The sequence below is a fragment of the Semicossyphus pulcher genome, unplaced genomic scaffold, assembly GCF_022749685.1.
Source record: "Semicossyphus pulcher isolate SPU_LCO1_2020_fin unplaced genomic scaffold, fSemPul1.0.p SCAF_20, whole genome shotgun sequence".
In the NCBI taxonomy this organism is placed as follows: Eukaryota; Metazoa; Chordata; class Actinopteri; order Labriformes; family Labridae; genus Semicossyphus; species Semicossyphus pulcher.
Window position 1 is genome coordinate 10,267,381 of NW_027211694.1, and position 25,800 is coordinate 10,293,180.

Sequence of the window (25,800 nt, forward strand, 5' to 3'; positions counted from 1 at the left end):
TTCCAAAAGTTTTTGTTCCTATGAGTCATTTCGACACCCAAATTTGGAATAATAGGGCCCACATTCAAAAATACCGAACTTCTCCTTTAAGGTCCCAAAATCAACATCTTGTAAAATCATCTAATCTATGGAGTACTCACGTTTTAAGTGTGCCAGATGTCATGAGCTCAGTGACCAGAACAATACATTTCTTTCCTTTGCACGGCCCCTCCCAGGAGTCGTAGAAGCGGACAATGTTAGGATGCTGGAGACCCTTCAACATCCCCGCTTCCTCTTTGAAGCGCTGACGCTCCGACTTGGACAGCTTTCGATCCTGCAACCAGGACAGGAGAGGAAAAATTAGTCACGGTTTTAGTCTACAGAGAAGCATTTACCAAAATAAAAGCAAGGTGTTTTAATAGTAGAACACTTTAAGGAGAATTTTGGTTATAGAACACACAACTATTGTTTGAAACCAAAATACAAATGCAATTGAAATATGAAACCAGGCACTTTGAGAAATTGGTGCTGGATGACATGAAAAAACAGCACTGGAGGAGGACGTGGATAAAACGGTAGACTGTCCTTTCATCTTTGCTCAAAGACACCACAAACATCCATTAGAGTCGGAGGATGTATTTTGATGTGGCTTCTTTTTATCACAACGGTACATGCTGTATTTCTCGGAGCGGTACCTTGTGACAAACTACTCCAAAAAAGCGATTTAAAAATAAACAGATTTTGCATTAAGCAGGAGGAAAAAGTAGGTGTTTTTTCGGCCATGTTTCTCCTCCGATATAATGATGCTTTGTTTGAAGACGTAGAAGCCGACTCTCGAGCTTCTACTTCTTGTGTCTTTCACAGCTTTGTTGTTGGGTTGTGGATCTTACTCTGTAACACTGACCAGGCTTTAACTGAGTGTTTTTTACAGTGGCAGCGGTCGTAGCCACCCAGCGAGAGTTACGATTGGCATTCTTCCATCCTGCCGCTCACTAGCGTCCTACACACAAAGTTTAACGGGCATTCCGGCTCTACCACTGATACTTCAATAAACATGGACGCAAAAGGGCAGCGTGGGCGGGTCCGATCTTGTAAAGATGAGTGAGTGTGGGCATGTGTGGCCATTTGTATGAGTCTTAAATGTCAATGTGACCTTTCATATAAAAAAGGCGCTACTTTCTGCCTTTATTTACACAATTATTCATGCAAAAGTGTTTGTTTATGTGCTTTTCTTCTTCATCATTTGCACATTTATGTTTCTAGTTCCTTCACTGGCTCTGTGTCTAACGGAGCTGACACATTCGGCACACCACTGCCCCAAAAATAAACAACATTTAGGCTGGCTGAGAATGAATAAAGTGGCAAAAACATCAGTCCTCATTCCATGCCCAAATATGGTTGCGACTTCCTCTGTAACTCTACGTTATTAAGTTGCTCATACAACACCTGCAGTTACAAGTGGGCTGCACCAGATATAAAACGCAGAGGCTAAAACAAATATGAAAAGAGACGCTCCAATTAACCCGGCACAAACAGGCGATCTGTGTTTTGGGATGAATTCATGACACACATCCCGAGCGTTTCATAATGTCTGTGACCCTTTTAGAGGATGTAATTACAGTCTGGTGTGCAGACACACACGGGGGGGAGCAGCTGGGCCGACACAGAGCGTGTGTAAGTATAGATGACAGAATAGTTGACGGAGGAGCCACAAGAAATGCTGGTTTTATATTTTAGGTGCGTTTAAAGAGGCAACATGATTCTTAAGGTGATGCAACATCAGACACCTACTCTGCGGAATATTATCGGGATTATCACCATAGCAACCGGTTCTAAAAACGAGGACCAATGAGGGTTACCTTGTCTTAAATTGAACTGTTTTGATGTTTCATTCACTAAAGCAAAAAACCTTCTGCTAACTTTCACATACACAGTTAAAGTTGTGAATCGGTGCCTCGGGTTGTTTTATTCAAGTACTTGAATTTGAATATGAAATAAAAAATCAGCACCAACCAGTGTGTTAGTGCAAAGCATTGAGACAAAGCACAACTAGGCATAAATGATTCATGCCGTTTAAAAATGCAGAGCAACCAAATGCCCAAATTCTGGATAATGGTGCAACTTGTCAGGGATCAGTCCTTCTCTAATAATCCAGACCTAACCAATCAACCGAGCATTGAAGATTCTGCCCAATGACTGTATATAAAGATGGACGGCGCGTCTCAATCTGCTTTCATTGTACGGAATTGGTGCCAAAAAAGCCCTGTGATAGGCGCTGCCATCTTGCATTGGTGAGGTAATTTGGAGCCAGAGCTGTAGCCACTTCCGCTAACCAAAACACACACTTAACTTACTGGGAGAAAACAGCAAAGATCCCGCATGCTGGTGTTTGTAACAGCAGAACAGCTTCTTGTGTTGGTCTGAAGCAGACGTTCACAGATATGGAAACTTCAATGACTGTAGTGATTGTTTTAGGTGCGTCTCCTCTCGCCGTTCCTCCTCTACTCTGCTAATCTGGAACAGATCGGCTGCAGGTGCCAGATTTGTCCACAGAGCTGTCAATCATCCTTTTGATAGCATCCGCACTTGGACGTAAATCAGCATGATAAGAACTAACTATAATGATAGAAACCATGTTTGAGAAACATTTATTTGACGTGTATTTTCATTTTATAGTTTGACTCATGTCCCATCTGTTAACATGGAGGAGGCGGGCCTTATGACCTATAATGCGGCCAGTCAGCAGGGGGCGATAGAGATGATTTGGCTTCACTTTTAAGGAGCTGTCATGTCGTCCATCTTTTTATACAGTCTATGATCCAGACCTAACCAATCATCCGAGCACTGAAGATTCTGCCACGTCAGGTCACGGTACATAACTCTTTGAAATGATATAAAGCTATTAGAAGACCTTGTGAGCTGCTTCAGAGATTAGGATGACGATGATCTCATATTGTCATATTGTATAACCGGGGGCCTCATCTATATCATATGACTTACACACACACACACAAATGCACGGAGAGAAAGTCTAAAAGCCTCAGTGTGTCTCTGAGTGCATTAATGTGCGTAGCTATGTGTGTGTGTGTAAGAGCTTATCCCTTCATCCTGCAGAAACCACTTCACCGATGATGGCCCATTAGCAACGCAGAAATGTCCACATGTACTTACTCGCCACCGCCTCACCCTCTTTCCTATTATGATCACATGACCGCGCGGTCACATGACGTGAGCTGGAGGTCACCTGACTGACTGGAAGTCGGTAGTCCATTTCCCAGCAGCACTTAGAAGAGACCCCGACCACCCGTATCTCTGTTAGGACACCTCCCTCGGGGCGCTGGAAGATTACTCCGTCTTTCTGTGCGTGTGTTTTTCTCTCTCTCTTATTAAGTGTGTGTGTGTGTGTGTGTCTTCATAGATGTGAGCAGACAGCAAGTCTACGGGGGCTTCCTACTACATTATTAATGTTTCCTTCTTCATTGTAGTGTTTTGGCTTCATCAGAGACCGTAAATCGAAAAGAAAATTAGATAAAATAATAAAACTGTTCAGATTTAAGGATTTATTTGATCCATGACGCATAACTCTTTCCCTTGAGCGTACTTTTTTCCCCTCCTCTCTCTCCATCCTTTCTTTCCCGAGCTTGAAAACATCATGAGACTTGAGTTTGTCAGCCTCAAAAATACCATCTTTCTATCTCTCTCTCTTACACACCTAAGCAAGATCAGCGCATGCTCTCAGATCTGCTGCCTCTTATCTGACACATGATGGCTTCTCGCTCTCCAAACCCCGGCTTTGCTTTCTCGCTATCTTCCTTTCTCCTATCTGCAGACGTCAAAGACGCCACCTATACATCCCTGTGCGAGCGACACCTCCAAGTACGTTGGCCCTATTTCTGTTCTGCCAAAACAAGAACACGCGCACACACATACTGTACATACACTCAGCTGAGGCAGCCAGAGAGGCAGGCAGGGAGAAACCGAATCAGCAGTGTTAAAGCATTATGCAGCTTCCTGCAGGGAGCCTGTAAGCTGATACTCCTCTGATCGACTCGTCTAGTCTGGACGTCCCGCTGTGCTTTAACACTCAGCGATCATCCGCTCTGGTCTTCTTCCCTGGTTTGTTGCACCCCCAGCGAGTGAGCGGCGCTAACAGCACCAGATGGACGGAGGAAGCACAGGAGACAACACGACGAGCGCCAGATAATGTAGAAGAACTATAACATGAAGCGGTACCTAAATGTACAACATTAAGACTTCCTGGGTACCACATGATGTCGCCCGAAGTGCTTAATCTCTCCTGGGGAGGTGGAAACCTAAATATAGCGGAAATTATTCCATGATTGTCTGTTTTCAAGAGAATTGTCTGTTTCTCAGGCTTTCCATTACATAACAGTGAATTGGATTTGTTTATATAAGAGAAACCAAAACCATTAAAAGGGAGAAGAGACAGACGGAGCTCACAGCATCAGGAGTTGGGACATTAACACAGCCGTCTAAAAGGTTTGATGCTTTAGAACAGAGTAACCTTACTCTCCTTGCAGCGGGTCTTTCGGGCACGTTTATTGGGGTTGAATGTCTTGAATTTTTATCTCAGTATTTCCCAGTAACTATTAAGAAAATCACTTCCTGTTTCCCGGCAGAAATAACGGCAGGTTCCTGAGAATTTTAGCGTGCATGTGCTTGTGTATACGTGTATACGCTGAAGCATATCTGAGGCAGAGACAAAGTTCCACCTGCAGAAGTGTCTCCAATTTCTTTTCATGCAGACTTTTTTTAAAGCTACAGTAGGCAACATTATTTCAGACAAATCTGGTACTAACAACATTAAATTGAAATGATGTTGATTGCTGATATGTGACAGTGAGCTCCCGCCCCTTTGTATTTAGTTTGTTTTTATAATTTGTCCGGTCTGAATGAAATAACCAATCAGGGTTAGCTTTCCACGTAACTTAGCCAATCAAAGCGACTCTGTGCAAACTAGCAACGAGCGGCTTTAGCGTGACTTGTGTCAGCAGCGCGCACGCAGAGGTTGAGGCAGTTAGCAGCTATGGCAACTTGCAGTAAATCTCCTGCACCTCCTTTGCCGACATATACTGCGAAAGAAGCAAAAAGAAGGAAGAGTTTTGAGGAGAAAAAAAGCTACAAAGAGAGCCCGAAATGTTCCTTCTTGACAGGTGACGTTAGCTCTTACGGTAACAGCTAGCTTTAGTAGTATTTGAACATTTTGCCAGCAAGAAAGTGCACTTCTTGGAATAAACAGCACCTCTCCTCTCTCTCCTTGCCTCAGTGCAGCAGGTAGTCACACCGAACGGCAGCTGTGCGGCACACACCAGTTGCGAAACATTTTGTCCGTGGGAATGTTCAAGTTGCTTACTGCCACTTTAAGATTAAATGAACAAATTGGATATAGGCAAAGAAGCATTCAACAAATGACACATTAGTGCAGAAGATCTCCCTGAATGATACAAGTGAATATCCATGGACAATAATCCAGGTCCTAACCTGCTGACAGAACTCACAGAAACAGCTCCATGCAATGGATTGACCTCCCCTGCTCGTGCAACAGTAATAATCTAATGTCAGGTTTATAAAGGCGGTCAGACTCCTACATTTAACCACTTGCACTTAAATATGAGGATATCCTTAAATCAAATGATCTTTATGCATTGTGTTTTTTCATATCAAAAGTAGTGCTCAATAGGGCGCCGGTTTAGCTCAGTTGGTAGAGCAGGCGCCCCATGTAGAGGCTACAGTCGTCGACTCCCTGGTGCATGTCATCCCCCACTCACCCCTCCCCACATTTCCTGTCAATCTTCAGCTGTCCTTTATAATAAAAGGCAAAAGCGAAAAGAATAATCTAAACAGAAGTAGTGCTCGATTATGAGAAAGAGCACAACAGGGAAATGATTTACAATAAAGTAATATCACAATCCAACAAATATAAATGGATAACATTAGAACATTACATCAGCAGTTCTGTTTTTACATTATGTTGGTAAACCCCTGATATCCCACCAAAGGGTCACATATTTCTAGGAAGTAATCATTTAAAAAACAGAAAACCTTTAACTGTTCTGTTCAGTCACATGACAATACAACCAAAGAATTAATGCCGCAAAGGAGCAATCCCCCCCTGGAAAAAGCCACCGTCAGTCAAAGCTGGTGTTCTCTGTAATCCATAGAAGCAATAATATTTGAAATTGGTGCCATAGCTGTGGAGAAAGTTGAACAAACAGCTCGCGGTTTTGCCCATTCTACATTCCTACAATACCCAGCATGCATTGCGGCACTCCCTCTGAAATGAACGGCCCAGCGAGAGACGTTGGAGTTAAATTGGCGAACTGGCCCTTTAAGTCAAATAGCTGTATTCTTCTGATTGTTTTATGTATAAATATATCGTGTTCAGATCAAAGTGTATTGCTTCACAGAGCCTGGTCATGAAAAGCTTTCAAACTGAAGGCATTTAGAGATGATTCAGACGATTAAATAGACAAAGACTCTGCCCATGGTCTGCAGCTGCACACTCAAATAAACTGTGTACATGAAGAGTACAATTAGGAGTGTGAGATGAAGAATGATGATAAACTTTGAAAAATACTGAACTGCAAAAGTGCTGCACATCTTTTTCTCCCCTAAAAATCCTCAACTGACAGCATCATGTAACACTTTTCTGGAACCTCTGTGACCCATAAACTTTTCATCCCCGCTCCTCCAGAACGTGCGGTTGACCCACTTCGATTTCCCTCTGATAAACCTTTGAGTCCGTGACCCAAATTTGGAAGAAAGCTGCTCTGTAAGTGCAGAAAAAAAATCAGGACCTGTAAATCTTTATTACATTACGCTCGGCTGAGTGAATGAGCAGGTTTGTTTCTATAGGCAGTAAAGCATAGCAGCAGCAGCAGCGGTAGATAGGAGGGGCTCATGTATGGTGGGATGGTGGGTGTGTGTGTGCATGCAAAAAGGCCCGGTGTGCTCCATTAGTCAGTATGTAGCCAGCGTGTCTCATGGACCCCCTGGAGTGTGGAAACACTCTCCTGCAAAGAACCACAAACCCCCTACAACACACCTACACAAAAAGACACACACAATCATACATGTTCCACTTGTGCGCACAAACCAAAACCTTTTCAAAACCTTAACCACAGCTTGTTATGGTTAGTAAGAGAGAGAGAGAGAGAGAGAGAGCATCTGTTCTGAATAAGAGTGATTGAAAAGAGGATGAAAAAGTTCCACTTAAAGTCAGAAGGAGAGGGAAAGTTATTGATCTCAGTGTTTCAGCATGTGACGCAAACAAAGCGAGATTTGGGTTCACTCGTTCACACCCTCCGTCTATACTCCTCGACTGTTTGCTTTATATCTCCTTATCTCCTCCTCCTTGTTTCTCTTTCCAGCCGCCTCACTCGGCTCGATGCTTCTCCCTCACCCCGCCCCTTCCTCCTCCTTTCCTCCTATTTAGGTGGTTTTTGGTTTCCCCCATCAATCACCGCGCTACATATTGCAGTAACCAGCCCCATGTGTGTGTACATGTGTGTGTATTTTAATCTGACCTACTTGCGGTTGAAAGAATTTGTCGTTTTTGAGAAGAATGTGGTGTTATACATACACCATGGTTTCTTATGTGTATCCTTGGGAGATATGTATTTATATTGTTCATTTTATTACAATTATGTTGGCTTAAGGAGGGGGTATTATGCTGTTTCACTTTTTAAGACGTATATAATTTCACAATGTTGGATGTTCAGACTAAATGTTTCAAATCTGTTTGTTGGAGCTTCTCTGTGAGCGCCAGGTTTCAGACAGTTTTTTCTACATGCTGCACTTTGTGACGTCACAACGCTTCGGAGAGCTGGCCAATCAGAAGAAAGCGGGCTTGTAGGGGCGCGGTTTCTTAAAGGGACAGAGCTGACTTGAGTCGTTTCAGGAAGAGGCTGTATGAGGGCCTGCACAGAGCACCAGTGTGAGAAAAATGATGATTTTTTTTAACTGTAAATTATGCTAAGCTAGCTAAGATACCCCCCCTTTAAGTATGGTTTTTACAGGCAGTGACAATGACAGTGGAGCTGCAAGAATAAATCTATTAAACAATAGTTGACAACTATGATATTTATCAACTATTTTGATAATCAGTTATGTGTTTGGGCATTTTTTGTAATTCAAACTTCTTATACGCGAGTACTTCCTGGTTTCCTTCTCTTGAATGACAGTTAACACAAACTTTAGGGGAATTATCTTGGGCTTTAGAAACACATATTTTCACCTTTTTCTGACATTTAAAACACTTAACTAATATATAAATCAAGAAAATAATCGACCAACTAATTGACAATGGAAGTAATCATCAGTAGCAGCCCTAAATGACCCACTTGTGCAATAAAGTACTTTGGGGTATCAATCTTCCATACGAGAAACATATTGATCACTTTTTTCTTTGTCTGATCTGTAACAGGCACCACAAACAAACCCATTCATCAGGTTGGGTCCAGTAACAGCCCCTATGTGTGTGTGCACATGTTGTGTACTCATGTGTTAACAATAGGTGCCATCTCAGCCTGCCACTCACTGTGCACCCTATTGTCTCATCCCTCTGTGCCTGGCTGCGCAGCGCACACGCAAAACTACACACACACAGTCATTACCCGGTGCTCTGCTGGTCACGCCTCATCTCTTCTCCTCACTCATTTTATTCCTCTATCTTTTCCATTCCGCGGATTAAAAGCAGGATGTTTTTCTCGCTCGCCCACTTCTCTCTTTCTCCGTCGAGCCGTCTTGATCCAAGGATAATTAGAGGAAATCTGAGGATAATGAGTCGAACTTCTGGTGTTAAATTCTTCCCCTCTAAGGTGTTAATCCTGTGCAGAACAGCGTGTCGTGCACAAAGAATCACATTATACAAGGAATTATACAAAATCTGGAGCTAATGGGCAAGAATGATGACATGCCAGCTTTAAAAGTTTGCAGAGACAGCTGGAGGACAAAAACACGCTTCGAAAAATGATGTCTAACATTTAAACTGCCTTAGCATCCAGCATGCATGTGGACCCCTAACGCAGAAACTCGTCTCTCGCTCTGAGGCTAATAAACATCTGATCTAATGGCCAAATCCTGAGTCAGCTGAGGCAACCTGTTTCCAAGACTCTAATAAAGCCTTATTGTGGTTTTGATTGAAATGATTAGCAAACAACAATAGCTTCCTTTGTCCCCCAAACAGGAAACAAAGATCCAATGGAGTCACATGAAGGAAACAGGGATCCAAGTTTTTTCGGTCAAGCGTTCGACATTGATCACATTAAAATGTTTTTTCGCGATTTGCATCAGCTTCTTTATGACATTGGCATTATCAGGAGATTAGCAGCGGTAATCTGAAACAGAAGGTTTGGAGGATCTGAAATCAAAGAGTGGAGGATTCAATGTAATTAAGGGTCTAAGTTTGGGGAATTTTTAACCTTTTACGCGAACTGCGACAGGTTTGGGCAGGTTTTTCAGACCTGGGAAGACCCGCTAATAGATGCTGATTGTCTGCGTTCCCATTGCCAGTGGAGTATACTTGGTCTTTATTGTATCTAATACTCATTCAGTCTGTGTATCAAACTCGGCGGAGACAAATTTGGAGCTGAGATGACGAGGAGTCGCAGAAGCTACCGACAGAGCATAGCATCGCGCCGGAAAGGTTAGCGTGTCGACACGGGTTTTCTGTTCCCATCAATGCCGATCGGAGCCGAGGCGATAATGACCCGGGTCTGAATGCCGATTGTAGCCTTTCCCATTAAGCAAAAAAGCCAGGTGTTAGCTGTTTTTTTCCAAAGGAAAAGAAAAGAAATGCCAAGAAACCAAGCCTGTTAAATTCTTGCAAAACTTAATCGCATCTCTCTCATCTGTGTCTTGATTGATTGATCATGCAGTAAAATGCTCTTTGAACTGTAAGAAAGATGAATTTGAAACATGAGACATTGCAGAGTAATGGCTGTAATATATCAGCAATCCTATCTGCCCTCGGGGCTCACGGAAGTCTTTCAACTTTGAAGGATTTGACCCCTTCTGCAGAGGAGGCCACGCGGCGCTTATGCAGCTTGGATGTCAAGTTTGAATAAAGGATCTCTATGTAAGAATATACGCACTTCTTAAGTGCATGAAAGAAGGGGGAGGGGAAAAAGTTGCAGTCTTATAATAGCGTGGATCCACCTGCTTCTGTGTTAACACATCATAAACAAACAGATCTGAAATGTTGACGGACTGTTTCCTTTCCAAGTGTCCAAACCTGTAAATCTTTGGCGCAACTGAAACATCTGAATGAGTTACAACGCATGAAAAGAGAGAGCGCACTCAAAGAGGTCAAAAAGAAACTCTAAGAGGAGGATCATGGCTGAAATCCTGCAAAACACTGCCACCAACAAACAGCATATATCCACATCTGCATGTTGCTGTGTGTCTGTGTGCACGTCGCTCTGGATTCCACAGGGTGTAAATGACGCCTTATAGCCGGGTCCTGACACTGTAACAGTAACTGATGATCTAACAGGGGGTCAGGCCTGTGTTGAGAAAGGGCCAGGGCTGTTCCAGATAAAACTATTACATAATCTGCGAGGACTATCCCTTTACACTCCGTTAAACGCCCAGGCTGAACTTTAGCACTTCTTAGGTTTCGCTCTTAAGAGCATCCACAGCCGTCGGCGTCCAATCACGTAGCAGTAATCTGTGTTTCTAGGATATCGCTAGGCTGGAAGTCAAAGTTTTGGGAAAAAGCTTGAAGAATGTTTAGAAAGTTCAGCTGTAAAAGAGAAGGAACCGACTGCAGATATGGAAGACGGCTGATGGGATTTGATCCAGCATCAGTGGAGGCTTCCGAGGAGACACAGCTACCTATTCCAACATTTTGACTTTAATTGAATTATTATATGTGGGGATATCCAAGGAATATTAGCAGATCATTGATCCCAAAGTTTAAGTTGGCCTGAGGAGCTAGAACCAAACTGCGGATAAAATGGTATTGTTATTTGAAGCAAATTCAAATTATGATAGCAGGATGCTAAGAAAGCTACAGCTGCTTATGCATGCGCAAAACTACAGAAGTGTACTGCATTCACAAAATCTGCCCTGTTTTTCTGAATTAACGACATAATTATCTCAGAATTACGATAAAGGTTTTCATGAAAAACAAGAAGCTCTGTTTTGAATTTTGAAGTCGTCAAACTAACAACAGCACTGTCACTCCAAAGTTGTAGAAAACATGGCTGCTCTAGGATCGGTTATTCGGCCTTATATGTACGAGCAAGAATCGGAAGGAGGTATCTGAGTGGTGAGTTGAAATCTTGACGAGTTGACTACAAGCTATTGCAAGAAGGCAGCCTGAGGTGAATGACGGTGAATGATGATTGGTCAATTTCAGCGAAAGCAAGGTTCTACGTAGAAACCTGCAGCTGTTCTGAACGGCCCTTTTCAGAGGCGACCTTTTTAAACATGTGATTCTGGAAAAACATGGAATTATGCAGTTTTCACTTTTTCACTGTGAACAATAAACACCCAAAATTGTGAAACCCAAAATATGAGAATATCCACTCAAACGATACGGCCCCTTTAAAGACACGTGTATCTCCCAGTGTCTCGACCCGTAACCAAAATAAAGCAGGATTAAACTCAACAGGCGGGACATGCCTGCTCTCATAAAATCGATCTTTTGTGTAATGAGTAAATGCATTACACTTCCATTCAAAACCAATAGAAGTTTATAGCGTATATATTTTTTCAGTTAGTGCCAAGATGAGAACTTGAGCTGATTCAGACATAGTGTCATCATGCTACGACTCCATTGTTTATAACATTCTTAACACTGTCTGCAGCTTCATCAGACGCCATATTGGTTATCTGTAAATTGCTTTAAGTAATTATCAGTCTCTTGGGGAGGTAACTTTTTTGCATACATTTTGGTAAAGGTGACCATCAAGATACACTAGAAAGGTCATAACCCAGAACATCCCTACTGAGGTTTGCTCCCTGTGCAATAATAATGATTTTCCCTTCACTGACACATGAAGCATTTAGACACATAAATCTTTTACATTTGTGGTCAGAAACAGACAGAAAAATAAAGCAAGCAATTAAAGCTGTGTGCTGAATATTTTAAGCACTCAACCTTAATGCTCTGTCAGCCTAACAACCACTTTAGCGACAGTAACAGACTGTCTGTTTACATGTATACAGTGCCGCTTTGGCACGAACACACACACCGACTCTAAGAATATTACACGCACTTATGTCAGGCCTGCGTTTGAGTGTGTGTGCTCCCGATTGCGCCGTGTTTTTTTTAACTCCTCCACAAGCCCCCCTGAGGTTGTTAAGGGATTAACAGAAGCCCTGAAGGGACACAAACACACAAACAGTACAAGACGCACAAGTTTAATCTATATTATGAACATAAAAAAGGGGATTAGCTTGTGCCAAATGGAAAGAGATGAGAGGGAAAGAGACAAAGCGAGAAATTAGTGGAGAAGTAGGTGAATTAAAAGTCAACAATTCCTCCTCCATATCTCTGTGCCCCCTTCAGTGTTCCCGCCTGTGCCTCTCTGCCCTTTTCCTCCCCTCGCCGTGGCCTATATTTCCTCTGCAGCTGGTTAGACGAGGGAGAGGAACTGATTTAGGCTGCAGCTCTGACAGGGTAACCAGAGAAGTTAAACAGATACAGGCTACCGATAGAGACGTGCGCTGGAATCTGAAGAAATCTGCGACAGACAACTGGACGGCCTCCAAAGCTGGCCCGGCAGCCAAATGTACGCGTGTGTTATTGCGCGTGTTTGTAGTGTGGGTCTGTCTGACGAGTGGCTGCGGGTTTGTAACGTGCAGGTTTTGGGGTTAATTTGTTCCAGATGAGGAGCCGTTACTGCCAAAGTGCGCACTCTTACAAGACATTAGCCTAGTTTTTCTCTTCTTGGACACTCACACATGATGAAAGGCTGATAAATATATACTAAACAATGTTTAAATATACATACACATCTGTGGCATTATAAATAGGGCCTAGATTTGGATGAACGCCCAGCACAAGCATAAAAAAACTTCTTTTTCTCCCTTTTTACCAACAAGGACAGAATACATCTATAAGTGATTATGTAGTTCATCCAGATACAGACATAGTGATCTAATGTGGCCGACAAAGCAGGGGTGGAAGAGCGAAAGGAAATGCGTTTACAGGAAGAGGAAATGGGCCTTTTTGTCCTCTGATGTCTTTTCCTGTTGGGACGACTAACAATGCAGAAATATTCTATACAGCGGCTGATCTTTCACCGTGAGCGCACACGCAAAGTAAGTTATACTTAAAGCCAGATAAGCATGGCCCCCAAAACAATAACAGTTACCTTGACAGCTAAAGTGCAGCCAATTGTAGCAGATTTAAAAGGCCAGTTCGCCGATTTACAACCTCAGTGCTATCATGCTATTATGGGGAGCTAATGCAATCATGGTAGGAATACATCTCCTCTTTAATTATTATCTCTTTTCATATTTTATCTTGTGCTCTTAACCTTTTATTTACTTTTATCTTCCGTTTGCAGTCCTTACCGCCGGTGTTTCCTCACTGCATACGATAGCATTTCCTCAGTTCCTCTTTTATTGAGTGCTTTTATGATTGTTTTTTTGCTTTGTGTGTGGGCGAGGGGGGTGGGTGGGGGTGATGGGTGGGGTGGTCGGATTGTATTGTTGTGTAAAGCACTTTGTGCCACATTTTGCTTGTATGAAAAGTGCTAAACAAATAAAGTCTGATAGATTGATTCTCCAATGGGCCCTGGAAAACCTCGGCCAGACTACATCAAACATGTCATCTGGCGGAGGCCAGGGAGCTCGCTAAAATACACTTCCTCAATCTAGGACACCCGCCTCCGATGTCATGTCTCGTTTAAAATCGTCAGGTTTGAAATGTAGACTGCAGACGTGAAGATTTTTTTAGACGATCCACCGGTATATTCTCATCCTACTTCAGATTCTGTAGCCACTGCCTGCAGGGAAACGGTAGTATTTCGCTCCAGCGTCTCTCGCTGGGCTGTTCCTTTCAGAGGGAGGGGCGCAATGCACTCTGGGTGTTGTAGGAATGTAGAATGGGCGAAACCAGGAGCTGTTTGTACAACTTTCTCCACAGCTATCGCACCAATTTCAAACATAACTGCTTCTATGGATTACAGAGAACACCAGCTTTGACTGACAGTGGCTTTTTCCAGGGGCGAGCTGCTCCTTTAAATGGAGACAAAGGAGAAAAGGGGAGAGAAGAAAAGACAAGGGAGGCATAAACGGAGGTCTGAGTGATGCAATAAGTGTGAGAGCATCATGCGCACACATGGTGTTGGGTTACTGCAGAGGTGCCTGTCTGTCTCAGCAATGCCTCGCTGAGAGAGAGAGATGTCAATGTCACAAGGACTGAGTCACTCTGACACTTACATCAACTTGAAACACACTCTGCTTTTGTCAGGGAAAAACACTGGACGCTGCTGGATGAAAACGCACTTATCACAGTTTAGATTTTATTTGCTGGACGGGATTTTTTTAATAGATCTTCTAAGAGTTTTTTCCATTGGAATAGGTGCGTAAGAGACGAGGGGAGAGCGGTGCACCAGGAGGCGATGGGAAGCTGTAAAGAGGAGAGAAGCAGAAGGATGAAAGGGAGAGAAATGGGGGAATATGTTCTGAAAAGTATAAATAGGAGGGGACAGATGGGAGCAGGGCAGAAGAGGAAGATGAGAGGGAAGTAGCAGAGCGACAGATGTTAATGGCCGATCATGAGAAGGCAAATGAGCACAAGTAGGGAGACGGCCAGATCAGAGGAGGAGGTGGGACGGAAGACAGCTCAGATAATGAGCCGTCATTTTAAACAAAAGCAGAATTGTAGAACTCCATAATGAGTCTCCTGCTCGGTACGTATAAGTGCAATCAGGACAAAGAGGCCTCGCTAATGAGAAGAAGACACTTATTCAGACAACATTTTTCCAGAGTTAAACTATTATACTGAGATAAGCACGAGCCGCGACTAAAACTTTTAACAAAGACGCTTTTATAAAAGGACGTTAAAAGGTTTATTCACTAAGCCTGGCTAACATTGTTCCACATAATAAGGCATGAAATTAGGTTCTTTATTTGGACTTAAAAGGGTTTGCTCTTATTTTATAGCTGATTATTTTAGAACTCTAAAATGTGTGCACTGACTGAGCAAAGTATAAAAAGTTGCTCTGACCTGAAAAGAAAACAATTCACAGTTTATATACGGAGTCAGATTTAAAGAGACACACACACAACCAGAGTTTAACCTGTGACCCACTTCTGGTCCCGACCCGAACTCTAGCTCCGCTTTCCCAGCCGACCTCTGCTGCAGCGTAATGGGAGGCAGGCTTTCTCATGGGGAGGGATTTCTGGGTAATTACAGTAATGTACAGCTCTGTCGCCTCTGAAAGGAAAGCCTGTAATTAATCACACAGTACATCTGGCTACAATTAGCTTTACAAAGAGCTGTGTAATAGCTGAGCTCCTATCGCTGTCATGGTGCGCGCTCAGAGGCGTCCACGCTGGGCCGCTGAAGATCCACACGGTATGCACACTCGCATAACAAAACTTTCATTGTGCCTATAACCTATTTTACACCTGCGTGCATTTAAGGGCAGGTATAAAAGATTCTTTCATGGGAACAATGAGCGATGACAATGTGATTTATACGCCTGCGATAACAATTGATTCCTTAAATATGCTTTAAATAAAGTGTAGGGTGGCATGAGGGTTTCTGTTCATGTGTCAGATTCCTCGAGGTTCAGCAGCGACAGCCTAAAGGTAAAACGAGCAGCAGTGTGAATGCTGCTGGTTTTGAATTACTGGTAGATGAGGTGAGTAAATGATGGGATATCAGAGCTGAGCCACAGTTTGAGCAGCTGCTGCAGGGGGCTTTCTGAGAGGACCACTGTAGACTGTAGTTAGAGTGAACATCTACAAATATAACTGGGTGTAACCTTCCCTGCCCCTTTTAACGGCCATAACAAAAGCTAATGCTGTTTATGTTGTCATGAGCTGTTAATAAGTTATACAACTGAAACAGCAACTTATGATTATTTTCATTGATTATCATTTGGTCAACGGCCGGGCCGCTGCTTTGTGGGCCCCACCAAACGCAGGGATAGGCATAGGGGTCGGTGTATTATAACCCGGGTGGCCGGGGGCCTTGGTGTGCTGATCCCCCGAGAGCCTGCCTCTCTGATGAGGAAGGAACCAGAGCTGGTGCAGGAGGTGGAGCGCTACCAACTAGATATAGTTGGGCTCACACACATCCACACACAGCTCTGGGTCTGGAACAAAACTCCAGGAGAGGGGACGGACTCTCTCCTTTTCTGGAGTTGCACCGGGCGGGTGTGGGGATACTCACAAGCCCCCGGCTGAGCGCCGCTGTGTTGGAGTTTTCCCCGGTGAGCGAGAGGATCGCTTCTCTGCGACTGCAAGTTGCTCTGACTGTAGTTTGTGCTTATGAGTTGGAGTCACTGTGAAATGTCAATCATAAATTTTCCAGTGTCCAATGTGCCATCTTTCAATTATGTGGACTTTTCAGAAGATGTTGTTATTAGTTAGCATCTGTGTGACGTGAAAAACACAAGACTGACAGTGACTGACCGGCATCACATTGGTTATAAACCTTTGCTTCAATGTCACATCATTTATTGTTTGCTAAGATCATTGTTGGTTGTCATTATATGTATGTATATGTAAATATATATAAGATAGTATCATGGGTCTTGTTAAAAGATTAAGTGGCCAACTAAAACATCGACTCGGATGTTAGCAACAATGGTAGGAAACAAAATGAGGTTAGCCGGCTAGCTGTAGCTAAGGTAGGTTGCATGTAAATGGCGTTGGTTCCTTTGTTGTATTAGCTGATGAAGTAATTTGCAAATGCAAAGGTCCCAGGAAGTCTGTATTAACTAGCTAACCTTATTTGTGTTCCGTGTCAATTGGTCAGTGTTAGATAGGAAGCTAGCAATAGCATGTAAAACCAAACCCCAAGAATAGAGTGCTCTGCTGCTCAACTGATGTGGTGCATTTTCAAAGACAACAACTAATGAAGAAAAAGAAAGAAAGTATATATAAGAACATGTGTTCTACTCAGATGTGTGCTTGGGCTTTTGCAAAATATATGACAAGGTGGGGAAGTAATTACTTCCCTGGAAAAAATATATAAATAAATCAATAACACACACAAAATGAAACTCCTCTGCGATAGGAATCATCTGGAAAAGTTGTCCAGCGAGAGGGAGAGGAGGGGGGCTCACACATAGAAAGAGTGGGTAACGTCAACAGAAATGCCTTCAGCAGGCTTTCTGGCCGGCATCAAAACACACAAAAGCACGTGTACACATACACAAACACACGTTACATCACACTGCTGGAGGTTTATGAGAGGTCAGAAAAACAGGGTGGAGGTCGGCGGGAAGAAGAAAAGAAGGTGAGAAAGTTCTAGAGTTCGATGCAGCAGCTTCATCGTAACATGCGTGCAGCTTCATCGTAACGTGCGCAGGGCACGCATGTTTGTTATGTGACGGCTGGCAGGGATTCAGACGCGTTCAAGTGCAAAGCCCAAGAGAGGAGAGATCGGTGTTTGCTATGATAGGATCCATCAGAGATACAGCTTCAAGAGACTTCCCACACCTGTCCATACCGAGTGCTGTGCCAGAACACACAGCAGCATCAGAGAGCAGGGATGTCCAGGGTTAATCATTTATTTGTCTGATAAAGCACTCTCTTTGACGGTTATTTTTCCGACATGATTACAGGATAATTACCTGTATCATAGGCATGGGAAATCCCCACCCTATAACAACATTTCTTTCTTTTTTTGGATGGTATCACTCAGCGACCGCAGAGGTAATCAGACACCTAAATCTGAAGCGCTAGTGCCAGGCTAAACTTCCTGCTTGAGTCACATGTTTTATAGCTGGCATTATTGCCTTGTGTTGAATGCAAAATTGCTATATAGACAATACAAAAGGTGTGTTACCAATCTTCATAAATCTCTCATAATGTACCAGTGAACCTGCTGCTACTGTGCACCGGCATAGTTCGCTGACAGGCGCTACTGTGGATCACCGTACACTGTCATTATGCAGAGTTTATATCAATAAACAAGCCCGTCATAAAAATGTTTTTTCAAGTGTTCAGGTGTGATCAGCCACGTGTCTGACTGTCAACCAGGAATTATCAGCCGTCTGTTCATTGAATTCTTGAAGCAGTCCGTAACTGCAAAAGACTCAGAACGTGTCGAGTGTCACAAACAACAAGCATAGCTGCCAATAGCTGCCATGGTGGTGATCGCATTGTCAAAACAAGGATTAGAACTGCAGGCAGGAGACAAACATCAGAACGAAGGATGTCAACTTTTTCTGTATCTATACCTGATCTCTTCAACTGTGATAGAGAGGAGATTAGGAAAAAAGAGGAGATAAAGCAAAAGTACAAGTAGTGGAGGGTATAAATGACACAGATTTTTGTCATTAAAGCGGTAATGTGAAAGATCTCAGTGTGTGACGTCCACGATCGGCTCCGGTTGTAACTCTTGATTTTCCTCGCTGACGGTCGCTTTCCTTTTTAGACTGTTTGCCTTCATCTGAGCGTCGAGTGTGTTTCTTTTTCTTTGGATTTTCGCTTATTTTTGAAGTTGTATCTGTAGTCATCGATCTTTTCTTTGTTTGTTCAGCCTTAGTAGATTACTGTTTACTCACAACACTTGCAGAGACCGGAAAAGCAGCCGCTTAGCTCCGCCTACCCTCTCTGGCAGACCAACCACTGCTGGGTAGACAATCTAGAGCAGTTAATGATACCACTGAAAACAGGACTTTAAATTGGGATTATCAAACTTAGCGTACATTTTTACAAAGTATAATTATTTTAGGAAATGTCTTGACTTATATTTTTCTTATTAAATACACACAAAAAGTTTCCCCTGCAGTGCTCTAAAGTACCTGCAAGTTGATCTGTTCCACTGAAAACGCTGCTCTAAATGATGCTGAAAGCTTAGCATTGCAACCCTAAATTACTGGTGCTTTTATGGTCTTTTAATGAAAACCAAACCAGCATTTACCTCATCGGGTCATCACAGGGCCAGACAGAGATAAAGAAGAGTGATGAGGGATTGGCATGCACACACACACACACACACACACACACACACACACACACACGGACACACTCATGTACCAGAAATGACTATGCGATTGCACGCTCACATCCTGTGAAGTCAGCACAGGACATCAGATATGATTCATGTGTTCTTTTCTTCTTCTGTTTGTCTTTACTCATCTATCATCATTTAGACTGTCTCCACCGATAGACACCCAAAGGCCGACCCTAAATGCGACCTCTGACCCTTCTACTTCATGGGAGCCTCAATCTATCTCCAAGTGTGTGTTTAAAGCATGCGAGTGTTTGAATGGATTGATGTGGGTGGTTGTCTTTAACAAACTGTGTTTGCACATGTATTAAACTACATTCAGACATATATTTACATTAATGTGCAGAATGAAAGCCATCTGTATTTGTCTATACGAGCAATTATTAAAAGACGTTGATGGAGTCAGGCAGTCTGCAGTGCAAATACAAGCTTAACATGGGTATTGTGCACGGTTAATAATCATTAAATTGCTCTTTAAGAAGGCTGCTACAATACTGAATTATAACATCACACATAACACACACAGAAATCTGGTGAATTACAGCTCCAAGCTTAAGAGTAATTGCTTGATTGCTTGTGTTAGGTAACTTTCAACATTTATTGACTTAAACAGTTAGTAAGCGATAAAAAGATCAATAATAGAAATTTGGAAGGTAAAAAAAACCAGCTCCAGACAAATACGTTATCCTCCAAAGGCATCTCCTCTTTCTCCCTCATTAAAAATTCCTGAATCTGCATAGGCCCCGCCCACTATGCAAATTTACAACCTCCCCTTCCGTTGCAAAAACAAAACACGTCTCTGCCATCGTTTAGTGGCGACTTGTTGAAACTTAGCTAGCTTGAAATTTAGTAATTAGTAGCAGTAACGTTAGTAGTCAGTAGTGAGTTTGCAGACATCGCTGAAGTGGTTGCCATAGCGTCACCCCGTCCATTAACGGGACCTGCCAGTCTGAAAACGTGTTGTTCAGCAGCCTGTCCTTGGTACACTGCAGTTTAAAAGCCCAGCCATGGAGATGACTTCTCATGTTGTCCCTGATATATCTTGTAGCGCATGAAGAAGGCCACATGGGGATGTTTACAAGGTGAAACACTTGCACTGGAGGGGGGTCTTTAAATAATACTTGGCTGTAGTAAGTGCTAGCCATGAAAGGTCTGACACAATGTGATATACATTTAGGCGTTGTTTCCACCTCATTTCCCTGATCAAAAGGTGGCGGTAACATGTCGAGATATAAGCAAAAGCAGAGAAGAAGAACACTGCGAACAAGCAAACAAGGAGGTTAACAAATAAATACTTTTAAAAACTGACTTTTCAAAGGATTTATGTTGCATTTGTTGGCGCTCAAAGCGTTTTGGTGAGTAACACTGAATGTAAACACAACTTTAGTCTGTTTACAGGAACACTCCACAGGCACCTTTAACTATCATAACAGACTGCAGCAGGCTTTTGCTTTAGCCCTCTTTGGTTTATATATTTAAAGTCCATTTAAAAAGGATGACCGCTCTAATGGAAAGAATAACAGCCCGTACAGTCAGTCCAGCACTGAGCTCTTGCTGTCCCATCTCTCCCAGGATGCTCAGGCCATTTACACAACAAGGAGCCTTTCGTAACTCTTCTAACACTTTTGTAGATATATCTAATCTCCCACACTTCGTGCTCACATTGAAGATGCCAAGCTTCTACGAAGTGTTACAAACACACACACTGTAAAATGGGGTGCGTGCATACATGTAAAACAGCCATACAATACACTTATCCTCTCTCCAGCCGCAAGGCAGACAGATTCCTTCTGTTTAATGTTGCTACAGCTGATGCTAATGGAGCTGACTTTAACACTGAGAGAAAGACGGATCTTCAGCTTCTGAAAGGGTTTAGTGGGACATACCGTTCTGCCATACACCTCTGTGTGTGTTTTCGGTCAGTGAGGCAGAAGAAATAAACTTTACTCAGCTGTAAACACTGCTGACAGAACGCTCTCTGTCCCTCTCTCAAACTTGCTGCGAACGACTTGCCGATACGTGTCTCACATTCAGTTCAACTCTCCCGCAACCACTTTCTCTCTTTATGCTCCACCAGTGTGTCTTATGAGAGCAGTCGGAGGTTACGTGGGAGTTAAAGAAGAGACTGCTTGATGAATGGAGGCCATGATTGTTCACGGCCTCTATTCAGGAAGCGCACACGCACTTTGGTTTTTTGGGGTGAAAGTAATTTGAATATGATCCAGATGCCTTCATGTGAGGAGAGGAGGAGGAGGGGAAGAGAAGGAGAGGGGTCTAGTAAGGAGACCAGCGAAGGTAAATAAAGAGACAGGACTAAAATATGAATCATGCGCTGCTGTTGCTGCTGCTAACACCTCTAGCCCACGAGACTGCTATTTATAGACGGAGAGAGACAGAGAGAGAGAGAGGAGAGCATAGCAGCGAGGAAGCATAACACAGAGAGCAGACAGCAGGAAGAGATTAACGAAAAGAGTGAGACAAAAAAGAAAAGTTGGACAGAGGGAATAGAAGGGATGGACGAATGATTGTGCACCAGACTGAGAAATAGCAGGGTCAAACTGCAGCCGTGCGGAGGATGGAGGGAATGACACACCGCAAGAAGAAGAGAGGAAAAGTTAGGATTGGTTAGGCGGAGGGAAATGCACGTAACTCCTCCCTCATACAGGTGTATGCACCTGCCTCAGTGTGACGAGGCAGAGGGCCAGCACTGTAAGTCACTCAACAGTTTAGGAGAGACACGATCGAACGCAATGGGATGAGGCGTACCTCGCTTTGCGCACACACACCCATGAAATCGTTTCCACCCATTCATACATTAACACCACATCCGTCTTATATTGAGCCTTAATGGAAAACAACATGAGTTACAGTTTGCCAAACTTCCTTAACAAAGACAGGTGTGTGTGTGTTTGTATTGTCTATTCAAATTATATAAAAGATTTTGGTAACGAGGCAGAAATACTTGCTGGCAGAACCTGTCCTTGTCGGCAAGACTTCCAACAGAAGGATGTTGGTTCACCAGAAGAGGCTATAAATAGATTTGAAAGTCAAGAGATCATCAGAAATAAGTGACAAACACTCCTGAGAATGAAAAGATTTAAGACAATCTCAGACTAGAGATGCGTTTGCCAGATATCAAATAATCACACACATGTTGAGACAGGGTGGGTGACAACTGAATTTACGGTTTGTTAAGTGCTTATTCCAACACTTTAACCAACACATATACAAACAAACATCGCTCAATACTTAACCAAACCGCACGGCTGGTTTTGTGAGCAACATATGTTGGAAAAGGGACAAGCCTTGATGATCAACATGATTTGTAATACCTGAGTGGATCTGGTTAGACTGGCCGTGATTAGAAAGCGTTGGTCATGCTGAAAGAGAAAGTGCAAGTAAAGTGCCGCTTTGGCTAAAAGGTGGCACCGATGACCCGGCTGAGCGAGTGCTCCGGCTGCTTTTGCTCAGGAGGTGAAGGGTCAGATCACAGGTAAGACTCGAAAAACACCTATGACGGCAAACTAAAAATGCTAACGTTAGCAGCCGTGGCAAAGAGGAATCGTTATCACTGTTCAAAAAGACAAATAGTCAAAGTTATCTTTATTATTCGACATGCAAGAAAACGGCAATGCTGATTCTAAACGAGCCACGCATTTGTCATCCGTCTGCGTGACAGCAAGTGGACTTTAAATCTGAAATAACTAGTGGATTAGCATTGCTGTTTTTATCAACACAGCATGGATAACAGGAAACCTGGATGGGTTGGATGCACGGCCTGGCACAGGGGAGAAGGCTACGTCCCACTAGGTCGGACAAAAAGTTTTGTTTTAACAGCTGACTAACAGTAACTTGTTGATAGCAAAAGCAACAGCAATTTTCCGGGTGTCTTTGGGTTCGGCCACGACATTTTGGACCTGTGAAAACCTCTAAAACAGACTAATGGGTGCTAAAAACACACAACAAACTTTTTGATAGTGTTAAAACCAGCAGTATGTCTGTGTGAGTCTCCTGTCTCCTTCCTCCTTTTCACCCCTGTCCACTTTTGTATCTCCTTCCCATCCTCCCCCCGCCCCCTCGCCCGCTTCAAGCTACTGAGCTGCAACCGAGCTAATGTTTGGGCTAATTAAGGACATTCCCCACCGCTGCAGTCAGAGCCGATTTGCTGTTTCACCAAAAAGGAAGCCTTCTAAAGAGTTTAGAGCGAAATCCCCCCCTTAAATGTGCTGGAAGATGCTTAACCAGAAATGCCGGCGGTTCTTAGCCTTTTCGGCTCACAAACCCGCCCCCCCAAAACAAAACGGCGCTCTGTTATAAAAGCAGTTACACAAGATGGTCAAATTATACACCGAGTGATCTTCTTATGCTGTTGTTCAATTGGAGAGTGAATCGGAAGAAGGAACGTGTTTGCAAATGTTCATCTCCTCAGCAGAGCATGTTTACCACCAAAATATTGAGAGGAAACAAACACATCTTTCGACACCTGCCGACACCAGAGAGGCCTTTCACTGCTAACTAGGGATGCATGATATTATCAGCATCTTATCGCGAGTGGGTCAATAAACAGTACTTGAGAATGCTAACAGACGTAGCAAGAGCAGCAGGTATCTACAGTATCTATTCCAAGATCATCACACCCTCTTCAGTTAAAGGATATGTAACTCGAAAAGTCCCTTCACTTTTTGGCTTAATTAACGTGTCACAAAAAGTACATCCACACAGTCATGTGTCAATCAGTCTACTGGAGGGAAACAGAGCAGCTTTAAAGTAAACCAAAGTATAAAGGAAGGAGGTCGCTGTTAGCGGTTGACTCACCACAACGTCTGAAATATGCTTCTAAACGTACAGGAATAGCACCATGCAAAGTGTGCACAAGCGAAACCACAGCGTGCGGCTGTATTGCAGACTGTGGTGTGGTTAAGTACCACCTGCATCGTATCCGCTGCAATGCTGCAAAGTTTAGATGTCGCTTAAATAGTCCTAGAAGCGTGCACAGATCACTACAAAGTCACTCATTTGAAATATAACCTCTTCTTACAGATAACTCATAATCAATAAGAGTTAAAGGCCTGTGCAGCTTTAACGTTTATAGAATTCACAATATGATATTGCAAAACAGGAGCAAGTCTTGGTGCGCATTCAAAGATACATCAACACCCGAACCTGTTTCTCTGCAAACAAAGCCACATGGCTATGCACGAATGTTTGCACGCACGGCCACCCACACATCAAACAACACACACGGGCTGGAGAGGCATTGTCAACATGAAGACACCAGGATCTCTTTAGCGTGCGGCTTTGCAAAGCAGTCCTTACATGCTACTTGACGTGCCCTGAAACTAAACTGGTTAATGCAACCTAAAAATCTCTTAACAGAAACTAAACAACAGCGCAGCTACTGATGTAGCGGCTCTGTGCTCTGTGCAGAAGCCCCGGGGCTGGGCAGCATCTGGATACTGAGTATACAAAGGAGCAGACAATGCCTAAAGTACACAGGTTGAATGGGACGACCATCAGACCACAGGGGAGCCACAGTCCATTACCTTCTAAAGCTCCCCATTAGCTTTCTGTCTCACTCTCACTCTGCTCCTGTCTCGCTCTTTTCATCTCCATCCCACCGTCTGTCTGTCTGCATTTATCTCTGTGACATCACACTCTCTCCATCCTGGTTGTTTTTCATCAGATGTCGCCGTCTCTCCGGATCGTCTGGCTGTCTCTCTGTCCTTGTTTCATCTTCCAAACACACATAGCAGTAGACAAATAAGAGGAGATATTTCCAATTAAATATTGATGGAGGGAGAATGAACGCATGGTTTCCGATGAGGTCAGGGTAACACACACAGATACACATGCATGCACAACAAACACAACACACCCGGCCCTTTACTCTCTTCGTCTCTCTCTCTCTTTCTTCACTTCTTCCATCTTTCTATCTCTCCCCCTCGCTCAGCGCCGCCCTCTCAAGCCAGAGTCAACAACAGGGGTGACAGAGGTGAGCTGTTTATCACACATAACACAATGAATAGACAACGCAACACAACCCACACACATTCAAGCAAACAAAGGAAGGACAACAGTAAACACAACAGTCCTGACCTCTCCGTCAACCCTGCCCGGCTATAATTTGTGACCGTGTGTGTGGTCGCAGACATGTTTGCGAGAGCAGGAAAGACGGGTGGGGACACTGTTTAGCTTGTGCGCGTGTGTCGGAGCTATGAAAGGAAAAATGGGAATGTTTCGTGAGATATTGTACAAGTCTTTATCACTCAGCTGTATGACCTCTGGAACAGGTGATCTCAAGAAGGATTTTATATTTCGTTCTTGACTCTGCGCTTCATTACAGGGAAATAAAAAACAACTATAAAAATGATGCTTTAAATTATAAATTTTACAAGTTAATGCAGGAAACAAGCTGCCTGTTTAAGGCAGTGTTAACAACATAAGCAGCTGTGTCCCAATCCAGGTGCTGCGTCCTTCGAAGGCCATATTTAACTCTTTCAGATGCGGCCGACAAATGCGTCCTCTTTTGGCCGGGCCAAAACAAACTGAAGCTGTATTTGCAGTAATCGGTGATGCTTTTGACTGGGACACATGCAAAACTCTATTGTTGAAACAACATGATAAAGATACAAGAAAGGAATGTTGCA

General features: G+C 43.3%; 1 protein-coding gene across 6 annotated transcripts in view; it reads right to left on the minus strand.

The window, feature by feature from the left end:
- Positions 1 to 25,800, minus strand: part of wnk1b (WNK lysine deficient protein kinase 1b) — a 97,303-nt gene that overhangs the window by 52,464 nt on the left and 19,039 nt on the right. For all 6 annotated transcript variants that reach the window (XM_069671329.1, XM_069671332.1, XM_069671331.1 and 3 more), the window contains exon 3: positions 141 to 313. In XM_069671329.1, coding sequence (XP_069527430.1) covers positions 141 to 313 — 173 coding nt within the window. The remainder of the gene's footprint in view (positions 1 to 140; positions 314 to 25,800) is intronic.